The following is a 26,754-nucleotide window of genomic DNA, read 5'->3' as shown; positions in this document are numbered from 1 at the left end:
TTAAACTTGGTTAAAAAAAAAAGGCTAGAATTGAATTTAATTAGTGAATATCAACATTTACTTACTACTTCCATTTGTTAATCCTATTAATTGTTTGAGAAAAAATTATCTCATTAGCTGACCAAATGAATATATATTAAATTTTTATAAAAAATAACTAAACACAAACAAAATACTTAAATTAATTACCCCAAGTAACTCAAGAATAGTGAAGAACGGATTGGATATATTTTTTATTTTTTTATGTGTCAAATTACTTTTTAATTATAGACCTTCAATATACTATATACCATAATTCTATATATGAATGAAAAAACCATTTTACCCTTGTTATTTTACTCACATGAGTCTCACATGGCCGCCACTTAGACTTTTTTAACGGAATAATAGACGGAAGTACTATAAGGGCTAACAGAGGTACTATAAGGGCTAACGGAGGAATAGTGCAGGTACCACTAAACTCTCTAAAAATTTATAGGTACCAAAAAGTGCATTTCGTGATAATTCAGATACCATTTGAGGATTTTACCCAAATTTCTTATCTTAATAAAACATTTATTATGACAAAGACTAGTGTCTGTTTGCGCTCTCAATATACAAATCTACAAGTTTGTGTAAATTAGTTAGTTACATAAGAAGATAAGATAATTCACTCTTTCGTTTGAAATTAAAATGGTAATTAAATTATATGTCAGTTCAATATAATCAAATTTCTATTATTTTGAGCATAATATGCATGACAAGAAAGAATTGTCTTTCATTATTCACCGTCGATCTTCAATCAACTCGCTTCTCGTACCCAAAGTGCTTTGCCAGCTTGCAATCATGCCGAAGTTATGCTAAAAGCACACAATGTCTCGTAATTTGTGTAGATCAGTTACATATTTGGGATCCGTTACATATTTGGCCAAAATAGTCTGACATTCTTTATTCTGTATAGGATTAAACTTCAAGTAGTTGGCAAGTAGGGTCAAAATATGATGGACATGTGGTCGACACTTTTCAGTTTTGGTGAATGCAAGCACATCAAATATGGTGGTGGGTGAGCCAAAACCACCATATATAACGCCCCCAATTAGTGTTGTCATATCCACAATTAATTAACCCTAGCTACCACTCCGTCCTCTAGCTCTTATATATATATATATTCGTTCTTCTTCATCAACTTCACACTCCACCAACCCCAAAATGGGTTCAACCGGCGAGACTCAGATGACTCCGACCCAAGTCTCCGACGAGGAAGCCAACCTCTTTGCCATGCAACTCGCCAGCGCCTCCGTCCTCCCCATGGTTCTCAAAGCCGCCATTGAGCTCGACCTCTTGGAGATCATGGCCAAGGCCGGACCCGGCGCGTTCCTCTCCCCTAATGACCTAGCCTCTCAGCTTCCGACCAAGAACCCCGAAGCTCCGGTCATGCTTGACCGGATGCTTCGCCTTCTGGCCAGCTACTCCATTCTAACCTACTCCTTGCGTACACTTCCGGACGGTAAAGTTGAGAGGCTCTACGGTTTGGGACCTGTGTGTAAATTCTTGACCAAGAACGAAGATGGTGTCTCCATTGCTGCTCTCTGCCTCATGAACCAAGACAAGGTCCTCGTCGAGAGCTGGTAATTAATCACTTAATTAATTCATTAACCATGTTAAATTGATTATTCTCTTCGTTCTTCCCTCTTCTTAGTTTTGCTCGATCTGGTTTTGTTTCCTTGTGGAGAATCTATTGGAATTTGGAAATGCTATATGGTTTTTTGACTTTTGAGGGTGATTGAGATTATACAAATAGACGACACATGGTTCACACCGAAACATAAAAAGGTTATATGAGTGGTGGTGGCCTGTTGATCATCTATTCACGTACACCTCCGACGATGGAGACTTGGGAACCACCACTTCACCGACCACTCGAGTCGAGTGTTCCGGATTCTTTTTAAGCCAAAGTTTTTACCAGTTCTATAAATTCTGAAGCAGATAAGACATTTTAGAGCATTATGTGTGGGCACCTCATTTTGTTATGTTTTGATATAATTTTTTTTTTTTTTTAATAAAAAAAAAGGGGTCTATTTTCATGTGTACGAGATATAATGCTTTCATCCGTCAGTTTTGATAGCAGCCCCAATCTCTTATAACTATTATTTTATTTCAATTACACTCGTGTAAACCTTACACAACCAATTGCATCAAAGTAAAATTTAATATCAAATATTTCTGTTAAACTAATGTAGTATTTGACCTATCGGTTGAAAAAAAGATTCAGCAAAAATGTCAATTGGCCACCTAAATTGTCAAATTTTCATTTGACATTTAGAGTTCTGACATTTCTATTGGAGATGTTCTTAGCTTAATCTTAAATATTTTGAATTTTTCTGTTTTTTAGACTGAGTATAGAGAATTGGTTTGTTGAGTACATTTTCTTATTAAATGATTTTTCAAATGTCGCCATTTACCTATTTTAGGATTCAAGCTTTATTAAACTAAAAAAAAACTGACATTTTAATGGAACGATATATTAATTAATGGTATTGAAAATCTTTCTACTAGTCAATTTTGGTGAGATTCATGTGAACCTTGAATTGGCCCAAAAAGAAAAACGTAAGCCTTGAAATACGGGCCAGATGCCTTAAGTATTGCTTGTAGGCTTGTAGCTTTAACGCTTATAACCCATATGTGGCAAGAGGTCCATAAAGGGAAGTGTTCGAGTAAGTGACAGGTCGTTTCTTGTTGTTATGGTTTTGGATGTGTGTGTGACATGAGTTTCTCTCCATGAAAAGTTACTTGAGATTCTTCTGTGCTTGTGAAGGTATCATCTAAAGGATGCAGTTCTTGATGGTGGGATTCCATTTAACAAGGCCTATGGAATGACTGCTTTTGATTACCATGGAACTGACCCTAGATTCAACAAGGTCTTCAACAAGGGAATGGCTGACCACTCCACCATTACCATGAAGAAAATCCTTGAGACTTACAAAGGCTTTGAGGGCCTCACATCCATCGTTGATGTCGGAGGCGGCACCGGAGCTGTTGTTAACATGATCGTTTCTAAGTACCCTTCGATCAAGGGCATCAACTTTGACTTGCCTCATGTGATCGAAGATGCTCCTCAATATCCTGGTATACTTTATGTGCATCATCACATTTTCTTAAAACAAAGAATATAGTTGTTTTTGAAATTTAACTCGTGGGTTATAAACGCAGGTGTGCAACATGTTGGAGGGGACATGTTTGTAAGTGTACCGAAAGGAGATGCAATTTTCATGAAGGTGAGTTGGGCATTATAAGACTAGCTCAACTAGCTTGTTATTTGAGGCTGATTTTGGATATACTAATGTTTGTGTTATTGTGATCTTACAGTGGATATGTCACGACTGGAGTGACGAGCACTGCTTGAAATTCTTGAAGAACTGCTATGCAGCGCTTCCAGACAATGGGAAAGTGATTCTTGGTGAGTGCATTCTGCCTGTAGCACCGGACACTAGCCTCGCCACCAAGGGAGTTGTCCATATCGACGTGATCATGTTGGCTCACAACCCCGGTGGCAAAGAGAGGACGGAGCAGGAGTTTGAAGCCCTGGCTAAGGGGTCTGGATTTCAAGGCATTCGAGTAGCATGTAATGCTTTCAACACCTATGTCATCGAGTTTCTTAAGAAGATCTGAGTACTAGCTACTTGGCTTAGTTGGATTTTGTATGCTGTCATAAGCATACTTTAAAGTTGGTATTTGAGCTGGTGTGCTGATCTATCTTCCAGCATGTGGAACATACACCATATGTACATTTTAATTGCACAAAGAAGAAATAAGAAACTGGTTTTGGTTTTGCTTTTTAATTAGCAATATCAAATTTGGATTCCTGTAACTAAATTTGTTGTGTCCAGAAACATGGGTAAAGAGAAGGGCAAACTGCATTGAGATTCACTAGTCTGATTCATGTCAACAAAATTGGAAGCTAGAAATCCACATTTTTATTCAGAACCTTAATGATCAAAGGGTTAAACTCTTTGTTCTCGTTGAACACAAACAGTTTGCCCCTATCGGAATCTTACAGCAATGGTGGTAAGTTCAAGTTCGACCAAGAAAAACAACAATTGGATACAGGAAATTATTGAACATATAGATATAACATAAGAGATCATAGTACTTCTAGACAGTAGTTCTAGCCCTGTGGCTCGGCATGTCGCACTCAACAACCAAAACACATGAAGCACTGCCATCATTGATCCATCATTCCACCAAATCACACGCTCCATGCCACGCTCAGCCTAATCAGATCCGCAACAAGAAACAAAGCCTTGGACAGCAAGGGAAACTTGAAGAGAGGCTAAGACACATTAATGATGATCGTAATGAGACATGCGTGCGGCTGCAGCTACCTACTGGTTCTTGAAGAGTTCCAAACAATGCTCTTGGTCCAAGTTCCTAGTCCAAAACTTCTTGTAATACTCGGTGTAAGTGTAGCCCCGATAAACGGCTGCAGATCCATCCTCTGTAAGAGTCTTTGCCGGGCTAATCAGTGCATCGTCCTGTGGACACAGAAATGAGGCTACCGAAAGCCTTGCCTTATCAGTGTTCGTAACGGCACGGTGCCACACACTCTTGTAAATCCCATTACTTAGAGCCTGCAAAAAATGATGTGACCTTAAGCAATAGTTCAATCTAAACCAAACTTCGATCACAAGTAACAAACATACTCCTAAGCCAATGACCATTTGGTCTAGGTTACCTGTAACTGGTCACCGATGTTAATGACGAAGGCATTCGGGTGGGGATTGACAGCAACCCATTTGCCGTCTTTGAGCACTTGAAGCCCACAAACGCCGAGGTCTTGGAGCAGAATGGTTAGTGCATTTGGGTCAGTGTGTCCCGGCAGCCCATAAGTGAGCTCTGGTTCAGGACATGGTGGGTAAAAGTTCACAGCCATGTGTTGCCCTTGCTCACCCATTATGTTCTTAATGTAATGTTTCTCCAGGCCCAAGCTCTCTGATATTAACTCCTCTATTCTGTACCCAAGTTCTCGAACTTCTTTACAGTAGCTGCTCACAATGTCCCTAAAACAACCCAAAAATATTTAATTTGCAAGTACATAAAAACTATAAGAAATTTCCACTATCCGGTGTGGGAGAGTGTATCTACATCATGTGAGTGGTTATGCATATTTTTTTTTTCTTTCTGTTATATATAATTTTACTTGTTTAGCCATTCTAATTAAATTTGGTTTCCATAGTGTTATAAATGATATTTATGGGTAAAAAATGCTCCCCCTAAACCCGAGCCATCTCAGCTTTGGGCACTATAATCGGCGTCGAACGCCGATTTTAAACAAAGTGGGTCTTCTTCGCCTCTCGCTGCACCTCTGTAGCTATCCATGGTCGACCTTGGTCATCAGGGATCCAACCCATTTCAATGCCTCACAGTTTGGATGTTGAATCTTGTTTACCGGAAAGAAATCATTGTTTGAGCGAGTTCCCAGTGGCTGGGGGTTTTGCTACATTGGTATGGAGGAGCCGTCCACGTCGGGCCAGACTCAAGGATGATGGGCTCTGGCCTAAGCAACCCTAGGCAACAGGAAAGCAGATCACTGTTTCTAGGCGAGGCAGCGTCAGTCTTCGGAGATCTAGATGGAGGTTACTAGAGTTGGAGGGGCAATGGCTTCAAACCTATATGCCCTTGTTTCTACCATCGTTCAACAAGCAATCTATAAGCGCCGAGTCAGAATGGTTTCGTGGTCGCAAACCCGACCTATCCAGCCCGTCAACAAACCGCGATTCCAACTTTGTGTAGGTGGAGATGTGCAGGTCCTTCTTCAATCTGCAATCAGCAAGGGTGTGGCAGCGGGGGTGCCCAAAACTAATAGAAATACTTATTAGATTTGGGCCTTTTTATGGACCACAGTAATGGACTCTGTTTTTGCAGGGTTTCGTATTTGGGATCTGTGAGGATCAACTTAGCTAAACACCCTTATGTTCTATATTTATGTAGTTGGTCTATGTACTATGTGTACTTATTTATGTAAAAAAAATTGTTTTAATTGACAAATTCTCTTCTCTTAAATATAACTAGTCACATATTCCAAAAAAAAAATATGAAAAGAAAAAACGCTCTCTAACCTAGACGTGCTTGGTTAGTCCCCGACGAAAGTAATGCCCTGTCCGGTGACCCGCCTTCGTGGTGGCGTCGTCAGACGGGCCAAAGAGAACCTTGTGTCCGATGGCAAACGATTCCATAGTAGGTCCAGTCGGGTTACAGGCTGCGTGTTGGTGCATCTGGTGTCCAAATCGTGTGGAGATCCAGTCGGGGTAGGGCGGTGTTGATTAGGAGGCAGGTGAGTATGGTTGCTGTCAATCTTCCCAAGATCGGAGCATGGACAGCGAGGGGTGAGGAAGCCGAGTGGGTGGTGGTGAGGTTAGGCTCTAATATACTCGAATCCAATCGGAGTGTTTAGATTTGGGGTGGGTTGTTTGGAGTCGCACAAGGGAAGGGGTTGGTTGAGAGGCGCAACACTTCTTGCCGGTACGTTGTGGGGAAGTGGAGGAACGACCAACTTGGTGCCAAGTAGGAGACGGCGAGCTTGTCGTCGTCGATGGGATGGACATGAGCTGCCATGCAAAATGGAGGCACAGTGACATCGACAGATTGCGATTCCGGCTTAGGCTTGATGGATTATGGGATTGGGCTTTGGCTTTGGGCCCAAACTTATTTCCTTTTATGTGTATTTTTTATATATATTTAGTTAGATGTGGCTTTATGCCTGTAATAAGTCCCTATCATTTTTTTTGAACGATGATGTGGGCTCTGTCCCGGATTGCACACTCATTGTGCCCTGTCTGACCTAGTGAGGCAGCGAGTTGTTTACTTGATCAAATAGACGCAACCTCCTAGTGGCAGCAGAAATGGAGTGTCATTGGATTTATTTTTGTGCGACAACATAGTGGGAAAGCTGTACTACTTGTAATGATGTTTCTTCGTGATATAATTATTTTTCTGTTATGTCACCGCTTTGTTAAAGCAAATGGAGTAGCCAGTCATGCACTATTTGTTAGTTAATGCATGTTAGAATACATATATTTTGTAAAGACTCCTGGTATTATTTCGGAATGTTCTCTTTATGCTTATTGATACGGGGTTTAGGCTTTTATGTCCCCTTCTTGAATTATGCAGTTTCATTCATCAAGACTTGAGGGCAGCCGCACCTGCCAATACATACATACATACATACATACATACATACTAGTATGCAATCACATGCTTTGCAAGTATAAAATTAAAAAAAAAAAAAAAATGTTGTAAAAAAAAAAAAAAAAAGAGAAAAGTGGGTAGTTATATACGGAAGAAATAGATTCAATCGATAGTTTATTCATGGAGTTGGAATTTTTCCCATGTATTAGTCTATTTATCTTTTTTTTTTTTTTCTGTTTCTCATGTAATTTGACTATACTATCCCTATATATTTTATTAGTATTAAAGTTTATTAATATTTCAAGGTTATTTTGATATAATTTTTCAATTTTGAATAATGAAGACTTTTCCCTTGATTCTTTTTATTATTTTAAAAAAAAAAGTGAGTAGTTATATACGGAAGAAATAGATTCAATGGATAGTTTATTCATGAAGTTGGTAGTTTTCCCATGTATTAGTCTATTTATCTTTTTTTATCTTTTTTTTTTTGTTTCTCATGTAATTTGACTATACTATCCCTATATATTTTATTGGTATTAAAGTTTATTAATATTTCAAGGTTATTTTGGTATAATTTTTCAGTTTTGAATAATGAAGACTTTTCTCCTAATTCTTTTTATTATTTTTTAAATCTCTCCCTCCCTCCCTCCCCCCAAAGCGGAGGCAATCCAATCCAATCCCTCTCCGCCATCCTCCTCTCCCACATCTACAGCCTCTGCCGCCGCTCGATCGACACGTCTGCATCCCCAAGATCTTCCGATCTGAACTGGCGCTCGCCTGGACGGAATTGGCTCCGGTGCTGTTCGACGAGCTCCTCCTCATCCACCTCCTCCTGGTTCTCCAGTGGTACAATCGCTGGAGATCGCAAATTCTGTAGTCGTTGTCCAAAATGTCAGCTACAAAAACGACGATGTTTCGATCAACAACATGTCAGTGGCTTTTCCGGCGGGGTCGAATTCGCTGTCCAAGATGAGTGGGAACCAGACGGCGGGGTTGAAGGAGATGGAGAGCAGCTACGAGAGGGTTTTGGATGAGAGTTGTAGGGTTTTCAGTGAGTATTTCGGGGAGGTTTAGGAGAATCAATATTGAGGAAGAATGATTGATCCACCGGCCGTGGTGTTGGAATTAAGTGAAGGAAGTGATGAGTTCCAGTATGATGATCGGAGCACCGGAGAAGATGAAGAGTGAAGAGCAGTGGCGCTAGAGCTTGCGGTGTGCGTGTGGGGACCGGGATCGACGTATGGTCGTGATTGGCTCGGGTTTTGACTGGTGGTGGTGGTGCTGTGAGGATGGTGGCCGGAAGTGGTGGTCTTCAATGATGGCAGAGGAAGAGAAGAAGAAGAGAGGTTGAGGGAGAGAGAGACCGGCCGTGCGGCCAGGAGAGAGGGAGAGAAATCCCGGGTTTAGTCGAGTTGGGGAGGTTGGGGTGGAGCCGATTTCAGGAGCAGCTTGTTGAGATTGGAGATAGAGGGGGGGGGGAGAGAGAGAAGAAGAAAGAAAGAAAAAAGAGAAAAATTAGAAAAAGAGAGAGAGAAAAAATAAAAAAAAGGATCCTGGGATAGAATAATCATTTTAGACCTGTTGTGTGAGAATTAGAAAAAATAAGGATTATCTAGTTTAATTTGAAAGACTAGAGACTAAATTGTTTTTCAGGGAAAAGTATGAGGAGTAACAAGTATTTAATCCTTAAATTAATACATGTTGCAAGGACTTTGACTAACAAAATTTCTTTCCTTAAAAATATTATAAATAAATAAAGACGTGACCATATTGATCATTATTGAATCTTCTAGAAAGTCTTGTTTCATTAAAAAAATTTAAAAGATTTTTCCTTTTCCAAATAAAAATTCACGTGGATCATGATTCATGACATTAGTTGGTATTAACGACAAAATAAAATTATTTTAAAAAATAGGAATCTTTAATTTAATAAAAGTCAAATATTTTGGTCTAATTTGATTAATTTAGAAGACAAAACAAAAGAAAACAAATTCACCCAAGGAAAATAATGTACTAAACGATTCCTTCATTTCATTGATACGACACGTGCAGTGCACATGGTGGGAGATCGGTGTGATTGTCCACGTATGGGATCACGTTAGCTTTTAAAGTCTTAACTACCAGGGGCCAAACGGGCTTACGTTTACCGTGGACCACCGAATTTACGCCCCAACCAATCAATCACCACCCACTTGACCCCCCCCCCCCATCCCCCGATGACGTCAACACGGACACAATCTGCCTACGTCAGAAGGATCCCATGTCGAGTAAAAAAATTCGTATCCTAAATTAAAATCCGAAATTTCGGCTGTGATCCACCGCTTTAGCAACGGGAATGTGGCGCCATCACCGTTCATTATGATTAAGATATCTAAATCCCCTAAGATATTTTAAAGCGGTGGGTCCGGCGTGTATTAAACCTTGTCTATAATAGAGGGACACGGACGTGCAATCACAGCCGTTGATTGGGTCCCAAAAAGGTAACGAATCCAAAGATTCTGACCAAGTCAACTTGGACACGTAATTTGTCCTAACTATTATGTGTAAAGTGCTACTGCTATTTTAATACAAAGAATTATTACGACCTTCACGACGCTCTTTAAGAAAAGTTGACAGTTAAAATTTTTGTTTTACTCTATGCTTGCTGTACTCTACCCGGCCAACCTAATATCAAGGGCAATAAGCTTTGAGATGTATGGTATCGTGTGGCTCTCGTTGGCGGTGCATGGGGGTTCTTCTGCGGTCCGCACTAACACCAGAACCGGAAAAACCAATCATAGCCAAGCAACTTTTTGAAGCTCGAAATTGTACGGATAAGGTTTGTTTAAACATATAAAAGAGCTCGATACATGTCTGAAAAACCCTAGCTAGGTATAAGCACCTGAACCACAAAAGTTAAAGTAAGGCTACACATAGATATGAATCTTTTAACTTGCATGAAAAGAAGGATCTAATAGCTTCATTCTATAATGTCTCACTTTTAAATTTTAGTGAAGATCTGAGATCTGAGAATGTCTCTCAATTACTATTATAATGTAGAATAAGAAAGTCAGAGAAACCCTAAAAAAAGCTTTCTGAATAATCTAGAAAGATACTTTTAAATTTTTTTAAAAGTAATACGATATAGTAATCAGACTACCAGACAAGCATGTCATATTACGTAAAGAGTTATTATTTTATTATAAGACTATCAAAAAAAAATGTCATACCATGAATCTAGTGTTTTATAACTCTGAAGGCAAAACCCTTATATAGCTTAACAGAGAAAACCTTAATGTTTTTCTTATGTTTATACTCCAGAATATGTATGGATATTATAATGGAAATCAACGTGGCAAACAGTAGCAGTACCACCGCTTTTGCCTGACCATTAAGCACCAGAAAACCGCCATGGAAGGGTAGCTTGAGAGAGAGGAGGGGGGAGAGAGGCTAAGAGAGATAGAGAAGAAAGAACATACTTGAAGGTAGGAGGATTGGAGGGCCACTCAGGAACGTACTTATCAAGAGGATGACAGTGGAGCCGAAGATAGTCTCTCCAGTTATGAACCGTCTCCTTTTTCACATTAAAACTGGTAGAAAGTCTCATCGTTTTCGACGGGTCATCTGAGTAAAGCTTCATCTTTTCCTCCACAGAGAGCTCGAAGAACTCGTTGGCAACCCCTAACATTTTTTCCACTGCTTCCATTGAAACTCCATGATTGATCACCTATAAACAAACCACAAAAAGTTAAGCTACACATGTGTAATAATATCACAAAGACTATCTAGTAAATGACAAGAGGGTTTGATTGTATTGTTTCTTTACCTGGAAAAAGCCATAGTCCTTGCACGCATCGCCAATTTGCTGAACAGTTTGAACTCTGTCCTGAGAATCCAAGTCAATTACCGGAATGTTTTCGCAGACTAAGACTTCAGACAAGCGGGGCCTCTCTGATTCCGGTCTAACATAACTTTCCGGCAGGTTTGTGTATCGGATTCCGGAGGATAAGACTTTTGTATCCATCTCTTATATGTTTTGGGGATAGAAAAAAAAAGGGGCTTTGGGGGTGTGCTACAGAGACTAAGACAGCAAACAAAAATGTGTGAGTCTTTATTCGCAAAAGCAAGTTCGAGGAAGTGGTAAGATACTACCAAGTAGCATCGCACATGGTATTTATAATATGGCAATATGGCATTAAAGGGGGTAACAAGTCAAAGATTTTTAATTGACTTTTATACTTAAGAGCAAGTTCACCCGTAGTCAAGAAAAGGCAAAGTCGAGAAGTCAAGAATTCGACCGGTCAAGTTACTATTCATTGACACTGGACATAGGTTTACACCCGTTGTTTTTCTTGCCCGGCAACGCTGTTCACATAATTCACTGTTCACCGTGGGTTTTACTATTTAAATTCACTGTTTTATTTCACCTGTTCACTGGCTTCTTTGCTCTTTTTTACTGTTCATTAAAATACTTTTGCAGAAACCACATAGCCTTCACCACCAAACACACACTCCCCCAAACCCTCTCCCATACTCCCACGCACTCACTCTGTACGGTCCAATCCACACTATTCCATATCTTCAATCCAATCTCATCTCTCCTTCTATCTTCCTCCACTTCATTTCACTTCCTCTGTAAACATATTCTCTCTTTAATGGAGGTTTCGACAACGTCAAGGCGCAGAAAGCCAGCACCATGGGGAGGTACAACCGTCTCTGCACCATCGCCAGGCTTTTCCGCCTCGCCAAGCTCTGCGTCGCCGCCGTCTTGCTCTCATGGACCTTCACATCGCCAGGACAAATTTTTCTGCTTTTCTTCACTTTCACCCTTGAAACTCTCCCTTCTCTCTCCTCAGCCGAACTGGCAGCCCTCACCCCCAGTCAAGAATTTAGTCATTTGCTTGCCCGTTTCTTTGGCCTTGGTCATGAAAAGGCAAGGCTTGCCTGGTCAAAGATGGACCGGTGGAAGCAACAAAATGACTTTGGCCGGTCAACACATCATCATTCCCCCAATTTGCCCGGGCAAAGTGCAACCGCTGCACTTGCTCTAAGCATTGGGAGCTTACACCCCATCCTTATGTTACATTTATGTTCTACATCTAATTAGACCTTCATTATTTCCTAGGGTAGCTGCTACACTTAATTATATTTTAATAGCAAGTCTTTTTCTTTTACTTGAATTAAACCAAGTCTTTTCTTATAATTTTTTTGAGTTGGATCCATATATGATCACGTTTAGTAGTAATTGTTATTACTTCGGTGCATGTAGCTATTATAACCAGAGGGGCAAAACCCTAACATGCACAGTAGATAAGTGTGTGTGTGTGGGAAGTAACGTGACACACAGACTAGTTTCTAGGATTCCCAAGATCCGAATCCCCTTTTCACCCAAAAAAAAAAAAAGAAAAGAAAAAGATCCAAACCCCAATGTAAGGTCGTGATTGTTCCACAACCAGTAGCGATGGAAGCCTTTGTTACCTTTTCCACATAGCTAAGGTCACTGTGCTTAGTCTCGCTCTCCTTCGATCTGTGTCGCAATATTATTCCAGATAAAGATGAAAGCTGCATTCGAATGCGTTTATGCCCTAGAGTGAAGGAAACGCAACGCTTTATATGGTTAAGAGCATTCTGAAAGCTAAAGGGGAATGAATGATGTGAACGATTCACTGTATATCAACCACTCAACACGGTAATTCGTTTTCCATTAGCTGGGATTGGTCAGTGACTCAGTATACATATAGGTTAGCAGTACGCATTGATCTTCCTCCCCATTGATGTTGAGAATATTTTTGCGTGTGTTTAAAGTAACTATTATGGGTGCATTTAGTATAGCTGTGCTTTTATAAGACGAGTTAGGTTATGCTGTGATATGAGAATAAGTAGTTGTTAAGTAAAACAACTGTGTTTGGTAAACTAGATTTTCAAGAATGCTTATAGTAGTGAGGCTAGTGGCAAAGTATTTTACTTAACTTGAAGCTAAAAGTGTTATAATAATGAGTTGCATCCATAAGTTAGGTTGAGTGGACCTAAGTTTTTTTTAGATATCAAAATAAACTTACAACGAAAATGAAAAACCACGACAGACACCTCCTCCCAACTAGAATGCTTGACACACATAAATGGGGGAGAAAAGAAAAAAAAAACCAAATTCTAGGGTTGAGTGGACCTCAGCTTTTGGCTCTAAAAGAGTTTTGTCTTAAAATAAAAGCAGTTGTTTTAAGTTTTATCAAATACGTTACTATCTATTGTATTTAATTTGAGCTGCTCATAAGCTTTTCCAAACGCAGCCGATAATTGTACACATTTTGTATCCTTATCAAGTTTAGGAAGGTTCTAATGTTATCTAGACGAGCAGATTATCACAACCATTCGTAATTATGATATGAAAACATCTGAGAATTCATCTGTGGAAAATGAATTGTTGGTATAGAGATAGGATGAAAGTTTTATGGACAAGACGACTCCTGGCTAACTTAGGGCTTCCCTACCAAGTTGCAAGTAGCTAGAGCTTTTTCCAGAAATGAAAACAAAAATAGTGTGTTGACTGTCTGTTAGTATTTGTAATTTTCTTTCAAAACATGCAAGTCGATCGGAGTAACCAACTGAAGCATGTGGAAAGTCACCGACTAATGGGTGTGGTTCCCATTAACATGCCGGCATAAAAGAAGAATAATGCTTACTTTTTTTTTTTAATAGAGAAGAATAATGCATTAACTACTTATAGATTAGGTATTATACATGTGCCTATTTCACTACGTGGGTCACATATTTGTGTTTCGTTTTTAACATGTAGGAAATCACCGTATGTAAAATTAGTGTTTAAAATATGAGTGGTGTAACACCAAAAGTTATAAAATTGTTCTAATTTAGGTTTTTTAATTAATTAGTTTCTGCATTAGATCTGAGACCAAAACGAGTTATTAAGATTATGACTGTAATGTTATATTTAAATCAAATACACTACTAGTTATTATCGCACTCTTTCAACGTGTAGTAAAATGAAAATTAATGGCATGCATCTTGCCTTATCACAAACATCATTGTATTGCTATGCAACTAATTGTCAAAACTCAAAAGCTGGTGTGAACTTACTATCTTAGTGATCGAAATTTTGTTGACTTACAGACCATTGTCATCATTTACTCCAAAAATTGGTTCGAATACATTCTGTAGTGATCAAACTGTTTCGACTTCGGCTAAGCTTTTTGGGCATAATTTTTTCGAAAGTCTACACTAGGGTATGGCCGAAAGACAAAGAACAAACCGGCCGGCCGACACGTATTGGGTATTATAATCAACAAAATCTGCTCAAAATTTGAATTCCACTCTCAGTAATTAATGAAAAACGTCGTCGTCTAGCTCGTTTTGCATGTGAGGTGAGGTCTTGTCCTAGAGTTGTAGGCTGTAGCCAGTCCTATCGTTTACATAAAATCGATTCCCAGTTTCCCAGTAAATGAGAGTACAAGCGAATATTATTTGCACCCATGCACCCATGCACCCATGTCGGGTTATGATCTCATCGGCCGTGCGTCACCGCAAACGCGATGACGTCACCGCGGAGCCTCTCTAACGCGGAGTCTCTGGTTCACCAATCATTATCCTCATCATCATCATGTAGGTGTTGAAAGCAACACACAGCCGTACCCAGCCTGGTAATCTTATCCCTATCGGCGTTATCCAAGAACCGTTGGACTCCAGACTAGCTACGCTTCCTTCACAATATAAATATTCTCAGAGTCTCCGATCGATCTGTAACGTTGATCGCCTTCCACGTTCAACCAAGTACGTCACTTATAAGTATGCCACCGTCGTCATCAACATAGTATTACTTGGACACTTGCGAACGTTAGGGGCAAACCTTAGTAATCTACACTTAATTATATTTAACGTTCTAAGAAGTTCTTGGGCTTATAATTAAAAACAAGTGAAATAAAAATAATCGATCATAATCAGCTTTCGAGTGTTGACCTTCTGGTTTTTGAAGCAATCATCCTACTTAAAGTATCGAGAAAAAGAAAGTGTCAAGAATTTTCAAAAAGTAATAACAGCTGATTATTACACTTTCATCCTACAACTACTAGCTTATAATAATTGTTCTGTCTCACATATAAACAAGGTTGTCTAGTAATCGTGTGTTGGTAGATTGAGTTGTTTAGACATTATGAACATTTAAGTAGAGTTTGATTACTTTGTTTATCAATATATCCAAGTATTAAATGACAAAAACATAACCTTTAAGGTAAGTTAACTAAATTAGATAGTTTATTCATGATGCTCTTATATGTATATTAATAATTTGGGAAAATGATTATTTACCTGATTTTAGGCTAAAAATTACTCACTTACTCCACCAACTGTTTTTTAACCTCATTTCCCCAAAACACTCTAAGGGATTATTTCTCCTTTACCCAATTAATTCTTTTTTTTTTTAGACTTTTTTGCCCTCTCCTTCTTTCTCACTTATAGAGAGAAGTCACCCTCCACCTTGCTGTGCTCCGGTGACCAGTGGCCGGAGCGGTCTCCGATGACTGGACTCCGTCTGAGTTTCAATATGGGATGTTGCTAGAAGTTATGTATCAATTTTGATTTGTCTGGGATTTGTAGAGTCATGCTGCACTTTCACTTGACCAATATGGGTTTGTTTGATGGTCTATTGGGGGGCAGTAGACACATTATTGGCCTCCGGTAGACTTTGATACGAGGGACAGAGTTCACTATAGTGTGGTGTTTTGATAAGTTACATGTTGTTTTCTGTGTATTAAAGTCAAATTATCTGTGAATCCTACAAAATTGTGCATTTTTGGTGGTCTATTGGGAGGTAGTAGAGACATTGAACTTTGTATTGGGGGGCAATAATATGATTATTGGGAGGCACTAATATGATTATAAATTGATCAATTGTGCCTGTAGTGTATTCATTTTGGTTTTGGGAGTTTATACAATTCACTAGACGACAATAATATGATTTTTGGGAGGCAATAATATGATTACTGGGGAGCAGTAATATGATTACTGGGGGGCAATAATAGCTGGATTCTGGTCATCGGTCGCCGGATTTCTGTGACCGGTTCCCGGAATCCGGTCATCGGTCGCCTGAATCCGGTCACCGTTCACCGTTCGCCTGAGACGGCGCCGGCCACTGGTCACCTGAGCACAGTAAGGTGGAGGGTGACTTCTCTCTATAAGTGAGAAAGAAGGAGAGGGAAAAAAAGTCTAAAAAAAAAAGAAAAAAAGAAATAATTAGGTAAATGGGAAATAATATCTTAGAGTGTTTTGGGTAAATAGGGTTAAAAAACAGTTGGTGGAGCAAGTGAGCAATTTTTAGCCTAAAATCAGGTAAATGATCATTTTCCCATGATCAAGGTGGAAAGCGACATATTTCTTATGATCCATATAAGAAATATGGATCCGTTCTAGTGATCCTAAACTGTGGTCCCAAAATCCGTTCTTGATCAGTCTCTATTGCCATTCGTTTAGGGAACGGCCATTCTTGCCAGATGGTAAGCGACAGCCCACCTGGGTAAATGATCATAAAATAGGCTTGTATAAGACTTGATCATGGGGCCGTGACTACTTACCCAATTTTAGTCTAAAAATTTCCCACTTGCTCCACTAAGAGTTTTTTAACCCCAATTACCCGATCTAACATATATTGACTGTATTACCCTCATTTTAATAAACAAATACTCTCTCTCTCCTCCACTCAGCCTCTCTCTCCTCCAGAATCTCTCTCTCTCTCCACCGTCGCTGGAATTATGCCAGAAATCAAACTCCAGATCAGAACTCGACGCCGCCATCTCACCAGGGCCTTAGACGATGCCATTTCGCTGAAAGACCCGATTACGATCCACGAAGCTGTAATCTTTCCTCGCCGGAGGCAAGAGGGTCCGACCCGTTCTGTGTGTCGCAGCGTGCGAGATCGTCAGACGGTCTGAGTCAATTACCATGCCGGCGGCCTGCGCCGTCAAGATGATCCACACCATGTTGTTGATCCACGACGACTTGCCGTGCATGGATAATGACGATCTCCGCCGCGGGAAGCCCACCAACCACAAGGTTTTCAGCGAAGACGTTGCAGTTTTGGCGGGCGAAGCGCTTCTCTCCTTCGCGGTCGAGCACCTAGCCTTGTCCACCGTCGGCATCGAGCCTTCTAGAATCATCCGAGCAATGGAAGAGCTTGCCCGGTCAATCAGGTCAAAGGGATTGGTAGCGGGTCAAGTCGTGGATATCCACTCTGAGGGGTTATCCGACGTGGGATTGGAGCACCTGGAGTACATACACCTCCACAAAATTGTAGCTCTTCTTGAATGTAAGAAGAAGATAAAAAGGAAAGCCTGAGTTCTTCTAATCCTTCCGGCGTCTGAGTTTCAATATGGGATGTTGCTAGAAGTTATGTATCAATTTTGATTTGTCTGGGATTTGTAGAGTCATGCTGCACTTTCACTTGACCAATATGGGTTTGTTTGATGGTCTATTGGGGGGCATTAGACACATTATTGGCCCCCGGTAGACTTTGATACGAGGGACAGGATTCACTATAGTGTGGTGTTTTGATAAGTTACATGTTGTTTTCTGTGTATTAAAGTCAAATTATCTGTGAATCATACAAAATTGTGCATTTTTGGTGGTCTATTGGGAGGCAGTAGAGACATTGGACTTTGTATTGTGGGGCAATAATATGATTATTGGGAGGCACTAATATGATTATAAATTGATCAATTGTGCCTGTAGTGTATTTATTTTGGTTTTGGAAGTTTATACAATTCACTGGACGACAATAATATGATTTTTGGGAGGCAATAATATGATTACTGGGGGGCAATAATAGCCGGATTCCGGATTCCTGTCATCGGTCGCCGGATTTCGGTGACCGGTTCCCGGAATCCGGTCACCGTTCGCCGGAGTTCGGTCGCTGGAGACGGCACCGGCCACTGGTCACCGGAGCACAGCAAGGTGGAGGGTGACTTCTCTCTATAAGTGAGAAAGAAGGAGAGGGCAAAAAAGTCTCAAAAAAAAAAAATTAATTGGGTAAAGGGGAAATAATCTTTTAGAGTATTTTGGGTAAATGAGGTTAAAAAACAGTTAGTGGAGCAAGTGAGCAATTTTTAGCCTAAAATCGGGTAAATGATCATTTTCCCTGTAACGTACTTTCATTAACAATTGTATTTAAAAAACTTGATGGTGATTGAGGATCAAGCAAAAATCCCTATTATTATTATTATTATTATTATTATTTTTAACTGAATATATAGCGATGTCTTGGAAAAGAAGTCCGATGACGAAGGAATTCCCTACTGAACTGAACTGCCTAGCAACCACTATAAAAAAAGGCACGATAAACCTCTGCTTTGCCACATTATCTCCATTGTTATGCACATTTCCGTCCAAGTCTAGTTCCGTTCATCATCATATACCCCTCTAAACCCGCTCATTCGATAATCAAAAATGTGATGCCATCAAGAATTGACCGTCATAGACAGACAACGACTTCTTGCAGAGGATGTCTACAACGATCAAGAACTGTGGAGATTGTTCCACGTGACTGTGGAGATGATCATAATGTGGTGCCATCAAGCACCGATCGTTACAGACAACGATTTAGTGCGAAGGCGATGTCTACAACGATCACTTCAGACCAAATTCACTGAACCTGTCTTAATATCCCCCACTCCCCTCTTATGTCTAGAGACTCTATCTTTGATCTCTTACCTCAAATTGGGCCTACACAAACACGCAGTAGTCTCGGGCTTTCACTGTAGTAAAAGAATGTAAAAGTCAAAAAGCTCGCTAGGCCCAGTCAGACCAAGACCACTCCCTACTTTTGATCCTTTGACTTGTCTCCAGCCACCACAAAACTGTGTCGTTTTCTCTCCACTAAAAGTCTAAAAACCAGCCCCCTCTACTTCCCTCCCGCCTCCATTTCCCACCAAACCCTTCCCCCAAATTTTCCGAGATCCCCAAAATCCCAACCCGACCCGATGGAGAACTCGACCCAAGAATCCCACCTGGGCCCGGAAAACTCGGTCACCTACGACTCCCCCTACGCGCTCTACGCCATGGCGTTTTCCCCGACCCGAACCCGCCACAACCACCCCCGCATCGCCGTCGGCAGCTTCATCGAGGAGTTCTCCAACCGGGTCGACATTCTCTCCTTCGACCCGGACACCCTGACCCTAAAGGCCAACCCTTCCCTCTCCTTCGACCACCCCTACCCTCCCACCAAGCTCATGTTCCACCCAAACCCTAACTCCCTCCACAAGTCCAACGACATCCTCGCCTCCTCCGGCGACTACCTCCGCCTCTGGGAGGTCAAAGACTCCTCCGTCGACCGCCTCGAGCCCATCTCCGTCCTCAACAACTCCAAGACCAGCGAGTTCTGCGCGCCGCTGACGTCATTCGACTGGAACGAGATCGAGCCCCGGCGAATCGGAACCTCCAGCATCGACACCACCTGTACGATTTGGGACATCGAGAAGGGCGTCGTCGAGACGCAGCTGATCGCTCACGATAAGGAGGTCTACGACATTGCGTGGGGCGAAGCTAGGGTTTTCGCCTCCGTCTCCGCCGACGGGTCGGTGAGGATTTTTGATCTGAGGGACAAGGAGCATTCCACGATTATATACGAGAGTCCTCAGCCGGACACGCCGCTGCTCCGGCTGGCCTGGAACAAGCAGGACCTGAGGTACATGGCGACGATTCTGATGGATAGCAACAAGGTCGTGATATTGGATATTCGATCGCCGACGATGCCGGTGGCGGAGCTGGAGAGGCACAGGGGGAGTGTGAATGCAATTGCGTGGGCGCCGCAGAGTGCTAGGCATATTTGTTCGGCTGGGGATGACTCGCAGGCGCTTATTTGGGAGCTGCCGACGGTGGCGGGGCCTAATGGGATTGATCCAATGTCAATGTACTCGGCCGGCGCAGAGATTAATCAGCTGCAGTGGTCTGCAGCGCAGCCGGATTGGATTGCCATTGCGTTTAGTAATAAGATGCAGCTGTTGAAGGTTTGAGGAGGCGGCGGGCTGTGCATTGTAAGTGGTTTTGCTTAGTTTGTACTAGTGTGAGAGTGATAGAATACTCTGTTTTTATGCCCCAAGTTGATGATATTGTTTAGCTATTGAGTGAACTGCTTCTTCTTCTTCTTTTTTTCCATTAGTTAGTGGTAAGACTGAATGGTGTGTTTTAACTGTTTTAAGTGCTTGTTTGAATAACTAGTAACTACTGCAAAGGCCGGGCAGAGTATTGAAAACCATTTGCATTTGTGTTTTTGATAGTTTTCTTCTGGGGAGGCTGGGAGAGATAGTATATATCTCTGTTTGCCGACCATATGTATGGCTTATGTTTCTTTTGGGTTTTGCTTTTGTGGTCCTTTTCTTGACATGGTTCCATCTGTGAAGATGATGCGGTCCTTATATATCGCATCTTGATTTTTCTTTTTGGATAACCGGATGTGATATGGTTGGTCACCTACTGTGGAATTCAAAATGTTCCTTCCTTTTCCGTGAGTTTGATCTGTTTTGCCTAAATTACATCATGATTTCCCTTGGCGTGATTGTTCTCTACCTTTGGCCTGATTCGTCACTTGGGTCTTTAACATCTGTCTTTAAATTCTGTTTGCAAATGTCTTGGATTAAAAATGTCACCTGGTTTGCTATTGAGATTGTTTCCTAAAGCTGAAGTAGCTATATGCAATGCTCAATTGAAGGCTAGCTATTGATATTTCAAATGCAGAGGAAATTGCTTTTTATGTTATAATGTCCGTAATAGTTCTCTGTAAAACTTATTAAAAAGCAGTTCCTCTATAAAAATGATGATCACAGTGAAAAGAACAAGGACTAGGGAGAATTAAACGAATGGTGAACAAGTATGTTAGTAGTTATGCAACGGGCAGACTTTGCAGTTGCCACGTTTGTAACTTCAATGGGCAGGGATGTGTCCTCACTTCTATATTGTCCTAATCTAAGTCATATCAATTAGAAATGAATTATGGATTTTCATTTTGTGCTCTCAAATTGGGCAACATCCCACTTATTAACTGGAAAAGTTGCACATTCTCTTTTGTTGCAGGCCTCCTGATGTTGCTTTGCGATGATGTTTAATCTGACCTACACTTGCACTAGCTTAGCTGGAAGTAGTTTGATCTTCAGTTATCTGTGAGGCAATTTGAACTTTTGAAATCCGAACTGTTGTTTATTATCTTGGTCTCATAAACCCATTGTGAAAATACTGTATCTCTCCCTCCTTTCTTACCTTGGTTGTGCTTGTAACTGTTTAGCTTAGTGAGAGTCTCCCTCAATCACGTGCTCTATGTATTCCCATGTTTGATTACTTGATAGAAGTAAAGAAAGACCAAGTTCTTAGATAATTGGTTGGTTCTGTAGAGTGTAGAGAATGAAGGGGGAGGTTTGAAGTTTTGTGTAGTTGTGGATGACACTGCTTATTAGTGGTTTTGGTTAATGAACGAGACAGCATTTGTTATAATTCCTAGGCAATATGAGTTGACTGGAATTCAAATGTTTGGATATTGATTCCCAACTCGGTACTAGTCTTGTAAACTTGATGAGGTTTTTGGTTTATGCAAATTGAAAGCATGCATACTCTGATACTCGTAGCACATATGGATTCATACTATGTATATGCAGTGGTATCACTGACCGGAGCAATCCTGTTCAATTACTCGCATGCCTGGCCTTGGTGCTGGGCGGCGGCCTTGGCGACAGCCTAGGGCCACAAAAGAAATGGGGCACCAATTATAAAAGCCCAATGTACATATTAGTGTATATATTTGTTTGCTATGAGGTCATTTTTAGAATGATAAAGGGAAAAAAAAAACTGATCTGAAAAAACTAAAAAAATCAAGGAAGTTGTATTTAATAAGAATTTAAGTTGGGATCTCTAGCAATTTTTCTCTTTTTCTGTAACATGACCAACATCTTTCTCTCTTCTTCCATAAAACAAGAAGACAATTTCTCTATTTTCAACTTTCCCTCCACATCTCTCTCAATCCATCTTCTCTCACAAGCTCATCGAGTCATTGTTGCATATTTCTTCCCTATGGTTCTCTTCTGTGTTTTTTTTCCTTTTCTTTTTTGTTTCATCTCTAGAAATTAGGGGTTTTTTAAATAATAAAAAAAATGCATATCTTCTACTTTTCTAGACTCGAATAGAGAATGAGAAAGAGATTATGCATGTATTTTTAATGAGTTTGGTTAACCCTCAATACTAATGCACGTTTTGTTTATGATTTTATGAGTTTTGCAATAGGGGTTTTTATTGGTTGTTAGAATTTTGAAGAAGAGTTTGACATTTTCATTGAAAGATATATATATATATATATATATATATTTTTTTTTAAATTTCATTTCAGTTAAAAAAGAAGTGTCATTTCTTTTGTGTAGTTATGTTGATCTTCAAAAATTCTGAAATTAGAATTTATATAGACTTTATTGCGCTGTTGACAAATTTTACAAAAAAAGATGACATATATTCAAGTTTATTAATATACAAATACGAGGGATAAGAATAATTCTCATCCATGGCCTTGAAAGACTCAGGACCGGCCCTGATTACTCGAGGGGGAACAACAAACAATACCCGAATGATCCTTTTCTTTTCGAGTGCACATTAATTTTCAGCTTTTCCTTTCTACTTATTAATTAAGGTTGAATTAACAGCAGATGAGCCAATCTTGTTGATATCTTATTCGATGAAAGTCAAGATGCAGCCATTTATTTATAAAAGAAAATTTTGAAAACCACGAGTTACATTTATATTTGACTTGATGCTCATATTTTCGACTGACAGGGACTTTATTTGGATGAGCCGGTGTGGTTCACTCTGGCCGGCCAATAAACTGAACAGCGACGTCAAAATCAGGGACGCAAATTTGTAGTTGAAATGTTGAATCACAGTTAACATTCAAAACCGATATGCGACTTTACTGACCGTCCTCACCAAATTCTTCATGCTGGACCGTACATATGATAGATACATAGGAACGTTAAAAGGTAAGAGACAAGAGACCTTCTATAACGAGCGGGTGCAGTCTTCTTGTGGTTATTCATGTTTTCTATAAATACAACTAGCCACCTAGCTTAACATACACACATTCGAATTGGATTACCATTTTTGTGCTAGTTCAATTCTGATCTCTTTCCCTTCCCCCTCTCTATTATAATATTAGTCTGAAGCATCAGGTATCCTTCATCCTTTCACTGCCTTCTTTTATAGCTAAAAGTCCTGACGTCGAATAAAGCTAGCCAGCTTGCAACTTCAAGCAACTGATATCAAGGCTCTAGCTAGCTGTTAATTTCTTGGATCAGCGATATGCGTGCTTCTTTCTGTAATTGTGATATAATCCAGCGAATAAGAAGCATGCTCAAGATGAAGTTGATGTTGTTGCTGTGTGATCTTCTCAAACTTCTGCTCGAGAAGATCATCTACTATCCAGAATCATTCCTTAGACACAGTGAAGATGATCAACAAAGTAAGGACGATAGTGATCATCAGCTGGAGGTCATGAACTTTGAAGTTGCAGCAACTTCAGATCCTACTAGGTTGCACATGCAAGTACCAGTGGTTCCGGTGGTAAATATTGACACAGAATTCATTAAGAAGCAACTACCGGTTGTGCTATACCGGGACCTAATTCTGAAGAAAACAAGCGGCCAACGCCAATTTCAAGCTACATCATCAGCGTTATCATCATTTTCGGAGCAGGAAATGCACATGTCATCATGTATTGTGTGCATGAATAGCATGGAGGGCAGGGACGAGGTGAGAGAGCTGTGCAATTGTGAGCATGTTTTCCATAGAGACTGCCTGGATGCTTGGATCGGTCAGGCTCAGCTAACTTGTCCTCTTTGTAGATCTGAGCTACTAATACCTGCTTCTACTTCTGCTACTACTTCAAAGCATGACAACGATGGAGGAAGAGACCCATGGAGGGCCGAGAGGATGATTTACTTGTTTGGTGAAGATATTTGCTTCACGATCTAGCATGCATTTCTTGTATATACTCTGCGGAGCTCAATATGCATCAATCAAAACTGCGTTTTTTTTTTCCAGCTTATTTCAAGATTCGAGCATAACCGATGAAACTCAAAGTTTGTAATATCTGTTATATATATATCTATGATATTTTAGTCTTTAGTTAATTCCCTTGCTTCTAGAAATCAACTTGGTGCTAGCTGGTAGTAACTTGTAGCTAACTAGCTACGTGTTTATAAGTAATTAATGGTCTAATTGCCAATTGCATGCCAAAACTAGTTGACAAATCACATGCAGAAAGCCTAGTCTAAGATTAATTATGCAAGTGGCCTCCTGTTCATTATTGCATTAGAGCATCTTCAATGGAGTAGTTAACATGCTAGTGTCAAATTCGAATTTGAAAGCTGATGTGTCAATTGTCATTTTTGATAAATTTCTACTACAGTGGATAAGTTAAATTTAAATATTATTATATTGTTTTTAAGAATATTTTATAACAAAAATAAACCATTTTTTGCCAACATCTCCCACTTCTTCTCTTCTGTTTTTCTTGCTGCCGCACAACTCCACTGCATCTCTCTCTGGTAAGTGGTAATACACTGGTTTTGACAAAACACCAATTCCTTCTTCTTCCACATGTTTCGAACCCCAATTTCCAGATATGCTACACTTCTGATAAACTCAAATCCCAATTAATTCTTATTCACAGACCCAATTTCCATAATCACAAAAAAGCTCAAATCTTTGGTGCCAAACAACAAATCCATCTTCAAATCCCGCCACCACTGAGACAAACATCTATCATGAAAGGTTTTTCATGAGTTAATTTGGTCTGGGTAGGATGAAAGAGAGAGAGTTTTAGTATGTTATTCTCTTATGATTTTATTAGAACTCTAGTCGAAATCGAACTCATCCATGGTGAAAAGCTACTCGTGGTGAGGTTGAGGACATAGAGATTTTGGCCTATTCATGGTGAGAAGGAGCTATTCGTGGTGAGGAGATCTGAGTAGGAATCTGAAGGGTTTGGTCTGGGTAGGAACTAGGAAGAACGAGAGAGAGAGAGAGAGAGAGAGAGAGAGAGAGAGAGAGAGAGAGAGAGAGAGAGAGAGAGAGAGAGAGAGAGAGAGAGAGAGAGAGAGAGAGAGAGAGAGAGAGAGAGAGAGTAAAAAAATAAAAGACAGATGACTATGGCTCTGTCAAATTTGACAGCCTTGGTCGAAAAGTCAATTACACATCAGATATGACTTGAGGATTGGAGAGGATTTACATGTCTTTTATTACTGTTCGAGCACTCCACATGGATTTAACCTATCCGTTGGAGATGCTCTCACATGTCAAGGATATATAAGTGGGGAAGGAAATCCGTTGTCCCCATTAAACCTATCCCAATTCTGTCACTGCTCTCTTATTGCAGCATTTGTCCATCAACTTAATTGAGGGTTAATACCGTTATGTTAAATATTTATCAATTTACTTTTTAGTGAAAATAAGGTTATTGATTATTGAGGAACAATCGTGCAGATTATGTGTCCAGCTCTGTACTTGACAGTACTTCCTCTTCCTTATCCATCTGTATTTTTCTTCTCTTCTTCCTGTAGAGACTGGAAACGTAGTTGCAAAGAAACCAAACTCAAACTGGACTGAAAAATGCTTGATTTATTCAATCAGTTCAAGCTTCATATATAGCCTCAAACACTAACAACTTAAGCTAAAAACACGATCACGTTTTGGCTACATACAGCCACGTGCAAAACAGAACAAATACGAATTCAAACTAAAACTGAATCCTAGAAACTAGGACATTATTCAACTGAATGACAAAAACTTAAGAACAAGTCAAAACCCTTCAATTCCCTCCCTTAAGCTAATGCAGTAAGCAATTTAGCTTATATCAGTGAGTTCACACATTCCTAACTTGCTCCTGAGCCTTTGAAAGGTGTCGAACTTCAATGGTTTTGTCATGATATCAGCCAACTGATCACTACTTCCACAATGAACAAGGGAAATTGTACCTTCTTTAGTGAGATCTCTGAGGAAATGGTACCTTACACGGATGTGCTTGCTTCGACCATGAAACACTGGGTTCTTGGAAAGTTTGATGGTGGAGCTGTTGTCACAGTTTATGCTAATGCAACCTTCCTCATGTTCGAGCTCCTTCAAGATTTTCTTTAACCATATCGCCTGACACGCACACATAGTTGCTGCAACAAACTCGGCTTCGGTTGTTGACAAGGTCACAATCGGCTGCTTTTTAGAACTCCATGAAATAGCTCCAGAACTTAACAAGAAAACATAACCACTTGTGCTTTTGCTATCCTCCATGTCCCCAGCGTAGTCACTGTCAGTGAATGCCATGAACCTGTCATCTCCACCATTCTTGTAATAAATGCCATAGTTCACAGTTCCTTTCAAGTATCTAAGAGCTCTCTTTGCTGCCTGCAAATGCAGCTCAGTAGGTTTTGCCATAAATCTGCTCATAAGATTGGTAACAAACATTAAATGCGGCCTAGTTGCCGTCAAGTACATCAAGCTGCCTACAAGCTGCTTGTAGTAGGTCTCATCGATCACAACTCCATCTTTGTCTCTTCCAATTTTGAACCCCGGTACCATAGGACTGTTAAC

General features: G+C 40.2%; 4 protein-coding genes and 1 pseudogene across 4 annotated transcripts; 4 read left to right on the top strand and 1 right to left on the bottom strand.

The window, feature by feature from the left end:
- The first annotated feature begins 1,094 nt into the window (after positions 1–1,094).
- On the top strand, positions 1,095–3,835 carry LOC112184684 (caffeic acid 3-O-methyltransferase-like). Its single transcript, XM_024322929.2, has 4 exons — positions 1,095–1,607; positions 2,795–3,105; positions 3,190–3,254; positions 3,346–3,835. Exons 1-4 carry the CDS (start codon positions 1,189–1,191, stop codon positions 3,646–3,648), a joined length of 1,098 nt encoding a protein of 365 aa, XP_024178697.1. The 5' UTR covers positions 1,095–1,188; the 3' UTR covers positions 3,649–3,835.
- An 86-nt stretch (positions 3,836–3,921) lies between these two features.
- LOC112184694 (protein DOWNY MILDEW RESISTANCE 6) lies at positions 3,922–11,292 on the bottom strand. Its single transcript, XM_024322938.2, has 4 exons — positions 10,970–11,292; positions 10,623–10,870; positions 4,712–5,036; positions 3,922–4,607 (listed from the first exon to the last, which is right to left on the bottom strand). Exons 1-4 carry the CDS (start codon positions 11,165–11,167, stop codon positions 4,362–4,364), a joined length of 1,017 nt encoding a protein of 338 aa, XP_024178706.1. The 5' UTR covers positions 11,168–11,292; the 3' UTR covers positions 3,922–4,361.
- A 1,720-nt stretch (positions 11,293–13,012) lies between these two features.
- LOC112172767 lies at positions 13,013–17,481 on the top strand (annotated as a pseudogene).
- A 1,146-nt stretch (positions 17,482–18,627) lies between these two features.
- LOC112184646 (protein TRANSPARENT TESTA GLABRA 1) lies at positions 18,628–21,624 on the top strand. Its single transcript, XM_024322896.2, has 2 exons — positions 18,628–20,174; positions 21,211–21,624. The coding sequence occupies exon 1, from the start codon at positions 19,122–19,124 to the stop codon at positions 20,151–20,153; it is 1,032 nt and encodes a 343-aa protein (XP_024178664.1). The 5' UTR covers positions 18,628–19,121; the 3' UTR covers positions 20,154–20,174; positions 21,211–21,624.
- A 927-nt stretch (positions 21,625–22,551) lies between these two features.
- LOC112184664 lies at positions 22,552–24,278 on the top strand. Its single transcript, XM_024322914.2, has 2 exons — positions 22,552–23,150; positions 23,374–24,278. The coding sequence occupies exon 2, from the start codon at positions 23,470–23,472 to the stop codon at positions 24,139–24,141; it is 672 nt and encodes a 223-aa protein (XP_024178682.1). The 5' UTR covers positions 22,552–23,150; positions 23,374–23,469; the 3' UTR covers positions 24,142–24,278.
- Positions 24,279–26,754: the final 2,476 nt, after the last annotated feature.

Source organism: Rosa chinensis, chromosome 1 (genome assembly GCF_002994745.2).
Source record: "Rosa chinensis cultivar Old Blush chromosome 1, RchiOBHm-V2, whole genome shotgun sequence".
Lineage (NCBI taxonomy): Eukaryota > Viridiplantae > Streptophyta > Magnoliopsida > Rosales > Rosaceae > Rosa > Rosa chinensis.
Note: the sequence above shows the minus strand (reverse complement) of the source record. Positions and strands in the feature narration are given on the sequence as shown.